This window comes from Saccopteryx bilineata, chromosome 1 (genome assembly GCF_036850765.1).
Source record: "Saccopteryx bilineata isolate mSacBil1 chromosome 1, mSacBil1_pri_phased_curated, whole genome shotgun sequence".
Taxonomy (NCBI): Eukaryota; Metazoa; Chordata; class Mammalia; order Chiroptera; family Emballonuridae; genus Saccopteryx; species Saccopteryx bilineata.
This window is the reverse complement of record NC_089490.1, coordinates 233,061,970-233,076,851: the sequence shown is the minus strand read 5'-3', so window position 1 is coordinate 233,076,851 and position 14,882 is coordinate 233,061,970. Positions and strand designations below refer to the sequence as shown.

The 14,882-nt window shown below is 42.7% G+C and overlaps 1 protein-coding gene across 18 annotated transcripts in view; it reads right to left on the bottom strand.

Moving 5' to 3' along the window:
• The window catches only part of ESRRG (estrogen related receptor gamma), a 563,558-nt gene that overhangs the window by 162,052 nt on the left and 386,624 nt on the right, over nucleotides 1-14,882 (bottom strand). For all 18 annotated transcript variants that reach the window (XM_066238122.1, XM_066238121.1, XM_066238116.1 and 15 more), the window contains one exon: nucleotides 189-604. In XM_066238122.1, coding sequence (XP_066094219.1) covers nucleotides 189-604 — 416 coding nt within the window. The remainder of the gene's footprint in view (nucleotides 1-188; nucleotides 605-14,882) is intronic.

Sequence of the window (14,882 nt, the reverse complement as noted above, 5' to 3'; positions counted from 1 at the left end):
GGGGCACACCCATGACCATTTATGTATTCTATAAGTCCTCCGCTATCAATTTTCATCTATTTCTGTTTTGACCTCAATAGAATTAACACCTTGAAACTTGACCAACAAGGATAAGAATGAGGGGAACCCACCAACCGACCATCCCGTGAGGTTGGAAGAGGGCTGGGGAGACCCAGGTCCAAACTCACCTTGAATCGTCCTCTTGAAGAATGCCTTGCAGGCTTCACATGACGCTACCCCGTAGTGGTACCCAGAGGCGATGTCCCCGCACACCAAACACAGTCTCTTGGGCATCGAGTTGAGCATGTATTCACACTTGGTCTGGGGGTCTTCGACAATGGTGCTGGAGCAGTCGTCATACAGTTTCCTGACGGGCCCGCTGCCTCCTAGGATAGGCGCCGAAGGGTAGAGAGGCGGAGAGTCAAGTCCGTTCTGATGGCCGTTCATGGTGGAACTGTAGCTCCCACTTGCGTCGGAAGAGCCACCTGGGCTGTGGTGGTTGACGCTGTCCGTCAGGGAGGCTGGGCTGGAGGGTTCCGTCTTGATGAAGGACGAACAGCTGGAATCAATGTGTCGGTCTTTGTTTGACATTCTGCAGAGAAGCCTGTGATTGAGGGAGAGACAGACATAGGGGGAAAGAGAAGGAGAGAGAGAGTTAGTGACAGGGACCAAATGAGGGAGAAACAATGAGAAGGAAAAAAAAATAGAGAAAGTGAAAGGGAAGAATGAAAGGAGGGGAAGAAAATAAAAGAATTCATATGTCAAAGACATTGCTCTTTGAGAGTGCTGCCTAGGACCTGGGGATGTCACATCATTCATTCTCTAGTCAATATTTCTTGTTCTACAAGAAGGTAATCAGTGTAAGGGCATGGCAGGGTATTATAAAAGTGCCCAGACTGCCCACAAACAAAAGTTCTAACAGGCCCAATTCCTTCTTTTATTTTACCTTTCTCTGTCAGAACCACACTGTCAATATCTACATCGACTCTCTAGTTTCTAAATTTATCCATGAAGGAGGCGTGGTTTGCAAAGTCCCATTACGTCTAAAATTGTATTTATTTTCCCTCAACGTTGCCCTTCCCCTCTTGGATTCCACAATCATTTTATTATGAACAGAATCAAACTTTTATTTCCAAGACTGAACAGAAGGAGTCCTCTGTAATTCCTGTTTGTGAGTACGCTTCCAGAGCACAACTGTGTCTTTTATTGATTTAAGACACATAGAAACCATATCCTCGATTACTTACTTTGCTTCTTTATTTAAATAGTTCTATTCCCATAGACATTAGACATTGAGCAATAATAGGGAGACATCAAGTGTAAAATTCTAGCTGATATTTAATGATTACTTCCTAGAGCCCACAGAACTTAGTGAAATGATCACCAGCATTGATGAATGAAAAGGATTATGTGTGGCCTGACAGGGCGGTGGCACAGTGGATAGAGCGTCAGACTGGGATGTGGAGGACCCAGGTTCAAGACCCCGAGGTCGCCAGCTTGAGAGCGGGCCCATCTGGTTTGAGCAAAGCTCACCAGCTTAAACCCAAGGTCGCTGGCTCGAGCAAGGGGTTACTCAGTCTGCTGCAGCCCCATGGTCAAGGCACATATGAGAAAGCAATCAATGAACAACTAAGGTGTTGCAACGAAAAACTAATGATTGATGCTTCTCATCTTTCTTCGTTCCTGTCTGTCTGTCCCTATCTATCCCTCTCTCTGTCCCTGTAAAAAAAAAAAAAGAAAAGAAAAGAAAACAACAGGATTGTGTGTGTTTATGTGTGTCATTTACCACCAATGAAGAAATGAGTCAGTAAAAGCCATGTGAGCTTATAGTATACCTGTGCACTTATAAATCTGATACTTTATATTCAGCAAAATAAAAAGGTACCGAATTTTGTTCAGGAAAAAAAAATGAGATGGGTGATGCTCCCTTTTTCTCCCCATCTTGTGGTCTTTCAACATGATACCTCCTAAAACAAATACAAACATCTATCATGACAAACTCTCTTATCTAGAAGAATCACACTGCCTGTCTTTCTTGGTTGCAGCCTTAAGGCATTTAGTTTCTGAAAAGGTAATTCAATAGAAAGATATAATTTCTCCTATTTCCCTTCCACTTAGCCACAGTGCAAAACCCCTTTTAGAAAAGTCTATAAGAACATTCTAGGAGTCCCATATAGAAAGAAGAGGTGACAGTTGAGAAAGGGACTTAGATAATCACTTCCCAATATAAAGTTGATTTGTGGGAATCCCACAAGGTAAAAAAGTCACTCACCAGAATTTGGAGGAGTAGTGACAGTAGAACCAAATAGATGCAATTATCTCTTTCACACTAAATCTCATGATATTGGCCCTGGCCGTTTGGCTCAGCAATAGAGCGTTGGCCTGGCATGTGAAAATCCCAGGTTTGATTTCTGGTCAGGGCACACAGAGGAAGCACCCATCTGCTTCCCAACACCCCTTCTTTTCTTTCTCTCTCTCTTCCTCTCCCATAGCCATCGCTCAGTTGGAGCAAGTTTGCCCTGGGCACTGAGGATGGCTCCATGGCCTCACCTCAGGCACTAAAATAGCTTGGATCCTGAGCAACGGAGCTGCAGCCCCAGATGGGCAGGGCATCGCTTGGTAGGGGACATACCAGGTGTACTCCAATCAGAGTGCATGCAGGAGTCTAACATCTGCCTCCCCACTTCTCACAAAAAACTCGTGATATTTTATCAGTGCACAAATTACATGCTCTCCTCCAGATCCCCTTACCCTCACTGCTCTGTTACTTTAAAATGAAGGTAAATATGGAATTTCCTATTGCGAAATGTTTACTGTTTCAAGAAGACAGTCTCAAGAGAAAGAATATGCCTCTTCACGAACACATTGTGCCCTGGACACTGTGTCTTGCCTTCTCAAGTGGAGTAGTATCAGGCATGAGAAAAGCAAACAGGAAGGAGAAAGCCCCCTGAGGACCTGGCCTGTTGGCCACCCACCTATGTCGTCCTTCCTGCAAGAAGTAGCCAAAGAAAAAATTCGCCCCCTCGATGGGCCCTTCCCTCTCGCATCTATGGCTTGTCCCCGTCACTGTTAATGAGCGTTGTAATTAATAGATGGCTCTCCCCGTCTCCCCACTTTGCACTCGGGACAAAGCACTTTTCCTCACGTCAACATCGGAAAGGAAGCGGGTCAGTGCTGACTTACAACAGCCCTGCAAATCCCTTTTAATTTAGAGCACTTACCCCAACACACTTCCCTTATTACCTTATAATTACTGGGCTGCTCACACATACATTATGATCAGAGTTAGAAGTTATTAGGGTACTAAAACATGGTTGTCCCCCCTCTCCCCTTTGCAGCACTGAATTTCTCACAGCTATGACAATTAACTCTTTCTCATCTGGCCCACCGGCACCATTTCTTAATTTTTATGTTAATTTCTATTTTTCTTACAGAAGAGTGGCTCTGAGCATCTTTGTTACAAAACATGCCATGTTTTGTTCAGGCCCCTCCCGCCCCCTTTTCTTGTATCATCTACTCTTAATACCCCCTCCCTGGGTATTCTTTCTACTGGCCCTTTCCTCCTAGATTTTTAAAATAGGCAGAAGTCTTGATGAAGCAAGGAGGCCAGGCATGACCCTCCCATTTATATATATATATATAATCAGTTACTCGCTAACTGACTAAATGCTTGTGTGTCAAATGCTTGTTGTTCAAGTGCCTGAATAATTGAGAGGCTCCGGCCAGCCACTCCCTCTTAAGTCTCTGTCCATAATTTTGCAACAACCTGAACGGATGCAAGGGATCTCAGGAAGGTCAGGCTGTCAGGGAGGTTTTTGAGCAGTGGCACTATTTCTCCTACACAAGGTCTGGCCACTTTAGCTATAAATGAACATAAACAAACTGGATTTTTTTTAAAGCCTTTAGTGCAGTGGCTTTTATTTTATCATTTTAATTGTCATTTATTATTTTATGTTTAATGTATAAGTTGCACATGTTTCCTTTCAGACATGCACAACCCCCCTTAATTAAGACACTCTGCCCATGAAAATAGCCACGTTTCCATTTATCAAGTGGTTCAGGACTTAACAAACTATTATGTCGAGACTTAATCCCCGAGACAACTTTTGAGGGAGGTATATCGCACTTTAGGAAACGGAGCCTCAGCAACTTCCTGAAAAATCATACACCTACAAAGTGGAAGACCTGGGATTTGAACCCACGCCCAACCCCCAAAGTCCAGTGCAGGCATGTATTGAAGCCAACAGAGATTCTAAAGACATTCACTGATTTCTTAAAAATGGCCATGCTAGCACGGGTGCTGGTGTCACACACGGAGATCACTTCCATCCACAGCTCAACCGTGAGCAGAAAGGGGCCTCGACGGGGCCACCCCACCAGCAGAGGGTCACCCAGGGAGTCCCCTCTCCAGTGTGGGAGAGACACCTAAACAGCTTCTCCGGAAGAATGCAGTTGTCTCCTAATGACTACTTAGCTCATTACACCGAGCACTTCCTAGATACCATTACATTATACCCTAAAACTACAGCGGGTCTTAATTCTCTCTCTCTCCCTGTCTCTGAAATTCTATAGCTCTATTATTCAAGCCTGAAATATTCACAACTATCTATAAATTCAATTGTCAGCTGGTGGGTTTTATTCTAGACTTCACTTCAATCTAAAATTAGAGGCACTAAAATTCACATTAACTCTAAGAGGAATGTAGTGAATAAGACTTTATTTCAAAAGAACACCTTTTTGTCAGAAAGAGCCATTTTCAAGTTGATGGCTTTATCTGTAGCCAAAGAGAATAAGCCCAATTCCACATTGTGCTGTTAATGCAGAAATTTTCGTTCACACTGGATTAATAAAAATCTGAATTTAGCTAAGAATTATGAATAGAAATAACATGTTGAAAATGGTGGGAAATATTGATTTTAAAACCTCAAGATCATTGCTTTTCTTTTAAGAGAAATGGTGAGAAGCACAAGGGAGCGAGACTGTGATTTTTTTTTATTATCTTTTTTTTTTTTTTTTTTTTTCATTTTTCTGAAGCTGGAAACAGGGAGAGACAGTCAGACAGACTCCCGCATGCGCCCGACCGGGATCCACCCGGCACGCCCACCAGGGGCGACGCTCTGCCCACCAGGGGGCGATGCTCTGCCCATCCTGGGCGTCGCCATGTTGCGACCAGAGCCACTCTAGCGCCTGGGGCAGAGGCCACAGAGCCATCCCCAGTGCCCGGGCCATCTTTGCTCCAATGGAGCCTTGGCTGCGGGAGGGGAAGAGAGAGACAGAGAGGAAGGCGCGGCGGAGGGGTGGAGAAGCAAATGGGCGCTTCTCCCGTGTGCCCTGGCCGGGAATCGAACCCGGGTCCTCCGCACGCTAGGCCGACGCTCTACCGCTGAGCCAACCAGCCAGGGCGTGATTTTTTTTTTTTTGATTTTTTTTTTTACCAAAAACCTCAGAGTAAACTCCCTGAAAATAAACCGAGGAAAAAAATAGCTATGTCAAGAACAAAAACATTTAGTTTCTGTATGAAAAAGCTACCTTTGAGGGGTTTAACAGAATTCCTGAAACCAGGGAAATTTCAATGATTTTAAAAAGCATTATCAACAGTTTGAGGTATGTCTCAGATAATTCTGATTGTCACGATTCATCCTACAAGCTTGCTGCCTAGCCGTGCTGAAGGGTCAGCAAAGGGAAATTTTGTGTTTGGTGTTAGATACTAATGACCAGGCAAATACAACTTCTTGGTTGCTGGACTATGTAAAAATGTAATTGTTTGAAGTTATTTAATTGTGTGTCTCTGTACGAGTACAGAGAGGAAGGGAGAGGAAGAAAAGATAAAAGTCAAAGGTAATCTGTAAGTTAATATTCAATTTATATTATAATTATCAAGTGAGCCTAATTGTTTTCAGGGATTCTAGCAGCTAGATCCAGGTAAATGTGTGACCTTGTGTGAACTGCCGTGAAGTTTTGCTCACACATACACGTGTCCAGGGTGGCCCACACTTCCCAGAAGGGGCCTTAAGCATAGCCAATATTTGAATGGTTAAATGCTGGTATAACCATCATATTCCATAGGTTTATACATTATTATCCCATTCCTCAAAATACACATTGTTAACACACAGCTAGCTATATTTTACCTTTTAAACTTCATACCAAACTCAGATTTATTTGCTACTTTAGTTTCCTACTAAAAAAAAAGTGTTGAAGAAAATTCCCATAAAAAGCTGTATGCACAGGTCTTTTTTGCTCTTCCTGATTTGTAACATGAGGAACTTTTTGGAACTTTATACTCATATCAGCAACAGACACCTTAATAGGCTCAATGAATGACGTCTAAGCAAGTCACCACTTTATTTTATTCTTTGTCATCCTTAAGAGCCGAAAAAAGAACCCATCATTATAAATCCCAAACACATTATTGATTTATATCCAAAATTTGTGGGCAAGTTTACAAATACAGGAAGATAAAGAAGAGGGAGAGGGAAGGAGAGAGAGAGACAGAGAGGGAGAGAGAGAGAGAGAGAGAGAAAGAGAAGATCCCTCAATGACTTACTAAAATTTTAGAACAAATAAAGAAGATGATGAAGTTCCATGCCTAACCACTCACCTATTTGTGATAGGAATAAATCTAAGAGCATAGGTCAGTCTACTATCATCTATAATCACCAGGTTAAAATATAAGTAATGGTGTTTAAAAAAAATTTATTAGATTTTTGTTTTCTTTTAATACTTTTGGAAAAACAAAACAAAACCCTCCAAGACTAATGAAGCCCAGGCTTCAGAGCCCAGGACTCTGGCTGCTAATTCACAGCCCGAGTTCCAACTTCGAGCAGCGACTCTCCAAGAGCTATTTTCCCCCTGCTTCCCCTAATTGTGCTCTGGTAAAAGTGGCATGAACCACTTAGGAACAAAATGGGCACCAGCTGCTATTGTCAGAGAGTGGGGACGCCAAAGAAAGGGAAAGCCAGCGAATGAAGTGTCATGTCAGAAATCAACTGTGCAACGTGTGATTTGAGCAAACATGACTACTTTGCAGAGACAGGGTGTCATTACGGCATCACAGTAATTCGCTGCTTTGACAACTGTTGGCGCTACCGTATCATCATTGCATTAAGGTACCCAGGCTTAGTTGAGGAAGGAAGGGAAAGGATTTATGCTTTTAATAAGAAATATCTTAAGGTCTGCCTGGTTAACCCAAACGGAAAGAGATCATTCATGGTGAAGAAAGAATTAAAAATCCAGACCCACCCACTCAGGAAGATTAAAACGCACAGGCATACAGAGGCATGCACACACCCTTGGGTAGAATTTTAAGCCTCTTTTTAAATATGCGTTGAGGCCCATCTATTGAAAAAGATTTCTGCAGAACAGGATCAAAATGACTTACAGATGCTGCTTCTGGGGTCTTTGGACCAATAACTTGTGCATTTTATCCTAAAGACTCTTTCCAACTGACTCCATTGAAGAAGGGGAAGCAAACCTCTCCCGCCCACTGGTGCCTGAATGGCTAATGAGGGATGTAGCTAATGAGGGTGAGGTCAAACGGGCCAGCTCCAAAAACAACAGATCCTAGCATCTCAGTGTTGCCAACTCTGTCAAAGGCTGTGCACGACACCAAAACAGGAAATTGGGGACAAATAAACAATAGGCTGGCATCATGTGCCTGACCAGTCCTTGAAAGAAAAGTACCCTAGAAATACAGGGAGGATTACAGGAGGTTTATTGCTGAAAGTTCATGAAACATGAGAGTGTATTCTCATATTGTTGTTGATCAATTACTGTCTTATTTTCCATACAAACAACTGTACCATTTCCTACCTAATGACCAGACCATGACCACAAAGGACCTCTTCTAGACTCTATCTGCCTTTAGGGTTCTAGAGCTCAGTGATCATTTCTTCATCAATTTTGTTTGTGACCAAAGGTTGGATGACTGTTCTGGTTTAGGCACTAAAAACCCCGTGTCCTGGGAACCCATGGGTTTCAGGCAAACCAGGATGGTCGGCCATTACATCTGATGCATGCAGAGATCTATGGAAGTTCATGACTCTACCCTTAGCAAGGAAAGCGCAGAATGAGAGCAAGAGCCATGCCCTGACATAAGCACAGCAACCTAACAAGCCCGGGGCGTGCGACAGAAAGCACCTGCAAAGACCTTTACTATGCCCCCGCCTGGGGCCACTGCTGATCACCTGTTAAGCTCTCCTGACTGTTTCTGATGTAGAAAACTACTGTTGTTTACATGTGATCCCAGCTGCTTCCTGGCTGATAAACTTTATCAATGGGGGACAAAACTGCTCCTGGGACCTCGGGATGTGTTGTTGCACCTTATGATGGTCGACGACGCTTCCTGCATTTAAGGATCTGACCTGAAACACTGGTGCTTCGTCGTGTAATGAATCCTCAGCTTGTTTTCTTGGGCCCACTTCCATCTGGGGGTGAGCATCCCTTGCTTAGAGCTCTAAACAGGGGAAGTGAGCTGCCCGCTAGATCAATAAAACTATTAAATGCATAATAATGCCGGGTAATTGCATACATGATGTTTTGCATAATTAACTGTCTGCACTGTTCTTTACCATAATGGGCACTCATGTTAGATAGAGCAGCTATAACTCTATAAAATATAAACAGTTTATATGCACCAGGATTCGGCTTAAAAACTCCTGTTAGTTATGTACATCAGCTTTGAAGGGAGAGCTCTCCTCCACTGCCAAGTTCAAATCAATTCTTATGACATTATTTTATAACTAACATGATATTTAACTGATGGTGGCTATTGGCTATTATACAGAATGTGTTCAAGGACTGTAACAGGAGGGAGAAAAGTACCATTTGCTTTAAACAAACTTCTGCCATGTAATCAATATTATCGAGGCAAATTAAGTGTCTTCACAAGTGTGTACATTTCCCCTAATGCAACTTAATTAACTATATCCTCACAACTGCCCAACTTCCATGACACCAGACGGTGCTGGAAGAGAATGTCAAGAGATGCCTAGTCAACAACTCAGATGTACAACAGATGTAAACCAAGCATTTTCTCTCTGAACCCTAAAAATATTCCTTCCCTTACACAAGTGACTCTCCTTGGACCAAAAGCCTAAAGACCAAAGAGGCTTTGGAATAGTGCACCCTACGTTAACCGACTTGGGTAGTAAATGCCCAAGTGTTGATCACGTCACTATCCCCAGGGCACAGTGCAATGGTCCTGGGCAAACAGTGCTAGAAAAGAAGGTTAGTATGGGGTAAAAAAACAAACAAACAAAAAAAAACAAAAACAAAAAAAACAGTGCAAAAAAACTACATGGAATAAATCATCAAAATGAAGCTTATACTATATGCTGAGTTGTAACATTTATTTGGTCTTAGAGATTTACTATGCAGAGAGCAGACCTTCTCTGCAGTAAGCTTCTTGGAGAAAAGAAATAGTCTCTGACTTCTACAAATCTCCGTTCTTTCAAACAGAAATATGGATCAATAAAGTTTGCTTGAGTTCAGACAATTCCGTTTTCAAGCCGTCAAGGAGTACACCGATATGGGCTGGGGGGAGCCAACACAACAGGAGGGAACTGACAGCTAAATGAAGACCTTCTCCCATCATCTTGCTGGAGGAGACATAGACATCCAACTCATAGGAAGTCTACGTGCGATCTTTACAAATTATAACCAAATATAGACACATAACACACAGTCTCTGTGGTGACGGAGTTCACAAATCAAACTCAGGTCAATGAAACCTCAGGCTGCCTGAATTCCCCTTCCCTCCTCTGTTTGCTACAGGAGTGAGGATTCGAGAGCATAGTATTGACATCACCCTTTACTCATTGAAAAAATGTTTTTGCAAAAGCAGTTACAATGACCAGTAAACCAGGGGGCCTCAGCCGAGACAGGCCAGTTCTCTCGGAACAGAACTTGAACATGTACCCTAAAACTGGGTGGAATAAAGTGGTGAGAAAAATCTAAATGCTGAAAAGGAATTGTTGGTGAAATAAAAGTTGCTTCAAGGATGAATGAACATTTCTACAGCAGAGAGAAAGTCCCAGTTCAGCCAGAGATGATAAACCCCATCTTTGCCCTCTGGACAGTGGTTAAACTATATTTATACTTTTAACTTAAGAGCTTAGTCTGCACCAGTTAACATCTGGATGCAAATGCAGCTGTTGTAGGGTGATCAGCAGAGGTTATGATTCTATTCTCTAGGTATCAGGTGCTGTTCAGCTGAAGCAGGAGTTGGGGAGGCATGGAGGAGGGGAGTCAGCCAATTATGAATCCTAAGACCTCTTCCTCTGATATCTCTCTCTCTCCCTCTCTCTCTCTCTCTCTCTCTCTCTCTCTCTCTCTCTCTCTTTTAAAGCATTTCAATGAGCTAGGTGCCCGAAGCAAAGGCAAAGCTTAAACACACGAGCCACTATTTGCAGGCCAGGGGAAACAGCATAACACACACATTCACACATTTAATTCAAGCCATGGAAATGACGAAGGATTTGCTCCGTGCCTGAATGGGTTTTGTGAAAAAGGATTATTCAGCAGTGAGACGGCACCCAGCAAAGCCAGTGGAAGCCATGGACAAGCCAGGAGTTCAGGTCAGAAAGAGTTGCTTGTTGGCCCTGGCTGGGTAGCTCAGTTGGTTAGAGCATCATCCTAATATGACAAGGTTGTGGGTTTCATCCCCGGTCAGGGCACATATAAGAATCAACCAGTGAATGGATCAATAAGTGAAATAACAAATCAATTCCTCTCTGTCTCTCTCTCTCTCTCTCTCAAATCAACAAACATAAAAAAGATTTGCTTGTGATTTGTCTAAGGCCCCAAAACAAACACTCAAGAGAAAAATTGCTACAACATCTTTGCAATTCTGAAAAACTGATGAAAGAAACATGAAGTACCCCACTAGCATCACCACAGTTCACATGACTTTTCTTCTTCCTTCCAGGAAACATTGACCCCTGAACAGCGCTGGGTGGAAGAGCAGACAGGGCCAGCTCCAGATATGGCACTGTGGGACCCGAGACAAGTCAGGGCACCACTCTGACCCTCAGTGTCTTCATCTGTACAATGAGAGGATTCACCTACACACCGTTTTTTTGTCTTTTGTGTTTTTTTTAAACTATATTTTACTCAGATGAGGACCACACTGGCCTGTGATTAGATGAGCCTGGGTAGCAGGGGCTGCCGTAGCAAATCGCATTTCCCAGACTCCCATCTCCTGAGGGGCGACTGCACTCAGCAAACATTCAGGACCTGGGCAGTGTGTGTGTCTTTGTGTGTGCCAGAAAAGGAATGATTACAGAAACAACTTGCTGCATAACAGCAAAGCTGTGGCAACCACGCTTAAATAGAGGAATCCTCCCCGTGGCGGCAAACTGGACAATCCAAGCGGTGATCATTTGGCAGGGAGCTAGGGAGCAGGCTCCTTGGTTTTGCCTAGAAATGGTCCTGCTTGTGCTCATTACGTGGTTTTGGTGGGAGGCGCTGGCAGAAAGGGCAATTCCCTGCAATCAGTGCTTAAGTGAATGTTTGTCCCCGTGCAGTGACACCACGCTGTCAGTGAGCAGTGGGGAGCCGGTGAGTTGTTACATTTGATTTGAGTGCCGGTAGGAGGCCTCATTTCTACCAACTGTTAGTGGCTTGCTCAAAGAATCTTCTCTTCATTTCTGGAGTGATTTTTCCCCCCTCTCTTCTATTTCCGTTCCCTTGCTATGTCATCAGCCCAAAGGCCACGTGGATTTGCAAACAGTAGACCCGGGGACTCGTCGTGGAACAGAACGGGTCTGGGCAGTGTGTTCTAGTCTCTCATTTAGTGTCTGCATCGGAGGTCTGAGCTCTGCGTTCCTAAATCATTACAAGGTCAACACAGACACAGACTGGTTCTGCCTCACGGGGGTCCCACTTTCTCCTGGGTGGGGCTGATTTTAGCTGATGGAGCAGACATTGCTATCGTCTTTATTTAACAACAACAAAAAAAGCATGGCGTCCCTCACTTCTTGGACAATGTTGTTGAAATCACTGCTAATTTTGGTGACTGCTTCTGACACCTTTAAATTATTATTATTTTTTTCTGATTTGATCATTTTACCCTAGATAGCCCACCACAGCCCCTTCTCCTTAACAATACTGATTTGGGTAATCAGGCTTCTTGGGGTGCCTCTGACAACAACTTCTGACAACAAAAAGCATCTTTGGACACAACAGAAAGCACATGAATGAGTGAAAAGTGCTGAAGGAAGAAAAAAAAGAAAGAAGAAGAAGAAAAAATCATCCCTCAGAGATATTAGGAAAAAATTCAGGCTGTAGGGGAAAGTAATTAAAACCAAAGCGCTAAAACTGTAATTAAGAAGAAAAATGTCATTAAGGGGAGGCAGGGGACCAGGCTTCTCTTGTCACAACAAGGTGCTGGGTGAAAATAAAATAGAAGCAGGTTTCGGTTTCGGTGAGCAGAGCAGGAAAGCCATGTCTTTAACCAGATCAAATTCTCGAAATTGGCTGTCAAGACAGCACGGCGGTGATTTATACGCGTCTATCAAGTGTACGACCAGAAGAGACAGCGAGACCAGAGGCGAGCGGCTGTCGCTTCCATTCGCAAAGAACCTTTAATTTCCCCAGCACCATCTGTTACCAAATCTAATTCACATCCCCCCCTAATCTGGTTTAGTTCCATAATACTAATTCTCCCCCGACCCCTAGGAATACAAACCACCACCACCAAAACACACACACACACACACACACACACACAAACAGGTTTTGGTTCTCAGTGAGTGAGAGACTGAATATTATAGAGTTAAGGTGTTAGGGCGCTGGTGATTTGCACAACGACGTCATGGTCTCCTCTGTGAAAATGTATTCCTGGTAAAGGGATTTGTTTTCCACGAACACAGAGATATGAAATTGTTCCTATTTGGGGAAAAAAAAAAAAACTGCTATAAAAGTAGTCCAGGGACATGAAAGCAGAGGTTGTCATAAAATCCGATTGTTGTCAAGTTTAGTCACTTTCAGAACTGGCTAGAAAATCACTTTGTCATGGTTTTCACCTAGAGAAAGCCTGAAATTGTCATTTTGTTAAGGGAACTCAAAAGAGGGATGTATATATTCAGAGCAGGGTGTGTGTGTAGGGAGAATTGAGGGGAAAGGGGAATGGGGAAAAAATCGTATAGAATATACAGTGAAGAGATGTGTGTGCTAGGTAAACAGACGTGTGCCTTCTCAGTCTAAGATTCTATTAGCACATTTTTGTCCCCCATCCTTTCTAGGCTGCACCAATATGACAACGGGCATTCACGGTCACGAGGCTGTGGAGCTGTAAAATCATAAAGTGCTGTTTGCATCAGAGAAAAGCAAACCTTGCTCAGTAAAGACTTAGTGTCTAGTGTAGGTTAGTGCTGCCTAACTCTCAATAGTTGTGGTCTCTAAAGGCAACAGTAAATACCGATCCACAGGCATACATTAAAAAAATGAGAAAAAGATGTTTGAAAGCTGGGTGAGAAGCTTTGATTACACATTTAGTCAACTGGCTCACTATCTAATTCTTCTGTGAAAGTTAAAAGAGTTACTCTGTGGTTGTCTAAATCAGCTGGGTTACATGATGTTCATCCCTCATGTTCACCAAATGATTGAAGAGACTATGATCAAAATATTTCCTTTCAGCCCTGGCCAGTTGGCTCAGTGGTAGAGCGTCGGCCTGGCGTGCAGAAGTCCCAGGTTCGATTCCCGGCCAGGGCACACAGGAGAAGCGCCCATCTGCTTCTCCACCCCTCTCCCTCTCCTTCCTCTCTGTCTCTCTCTTCCCCTCCTGCAGCCGAGGCTCCATTGGAGCAAAGATGGCCTGGGCGCTGGGGATGGCTCCTTGGCCTCTGCCCCAGGCGCTACAGTGGCTCTGGTCACAACAGAGCGATGCCCCGGAGGGGCAGAGCATCGCCCCCTGGTGGGCGTGCCGGATGGATCCCAGTAGGGCGCATGTGGGAGTCTGTCTGTCTCTCTCCATTTCTAGCTTCAGAAAAATACAAAAAAAAAAATTTCCTTTCACATTGGGCATGATTATCACTCATAAATACATTTTTGTAGAGAAAACTTTAACATGTAAACTTTGTCACTGAACTGCTTGTCCCTTATTATCCAACCTAAAAATAGCCTAATTCTGTTGTATAATAGTATGTACTTTCAGGAAAGAATCTCTTGTTGGATTGATGAAATTTTCTGGTTAATTAGTTATAAAGATATTTTCAACTAGTAGTAATCATAAAAGACTGGTTTGTAGAAAGATTAGGAAAGACAATAAACTTCTAAACACTGTTACAGAGAAGAAAACTTGAGACTAAATTATAGACACATATGAACATATTATATATATATATATACACACACACACACACACACACATACACATCACCTATTAAAAACATCAATGGATATCATACATTAAGTGATCATACATTAAGTGTCATACATTAAATGATCAAAGATAATAAAGATGATAAATATAATGTAACACTGCTAAAGTTTTCAATATGCATTAAGGAATATGCTAATTCTGATACCCCTAAGTCATATATAGCAATTATTATTGTATAATTTTTAGAGTTTCTATTACAGTTATAAATTTAAAAGGATTTTTTATTTCTTCACACTTATAAAAATGGGTAAAATTCACAAGACTGAGAACACCAAATGCTGGTGAGGATATGGAGCACCTAAACTCATATTCCTTGCTGGTAAGGTACAGAATGGTATCACCATTTGGAAAAAAATACTTTGAATTTTTCTTATAAAGTTAAAACAGATACCGTATCACAACAATTCACTCCTAGATGTAAAAATAAAAACGTATGTCCACAAAAGAACTATCTTAACACAATGCTTTATTCATAATACCCCTAAGCAAAAAAAAAATC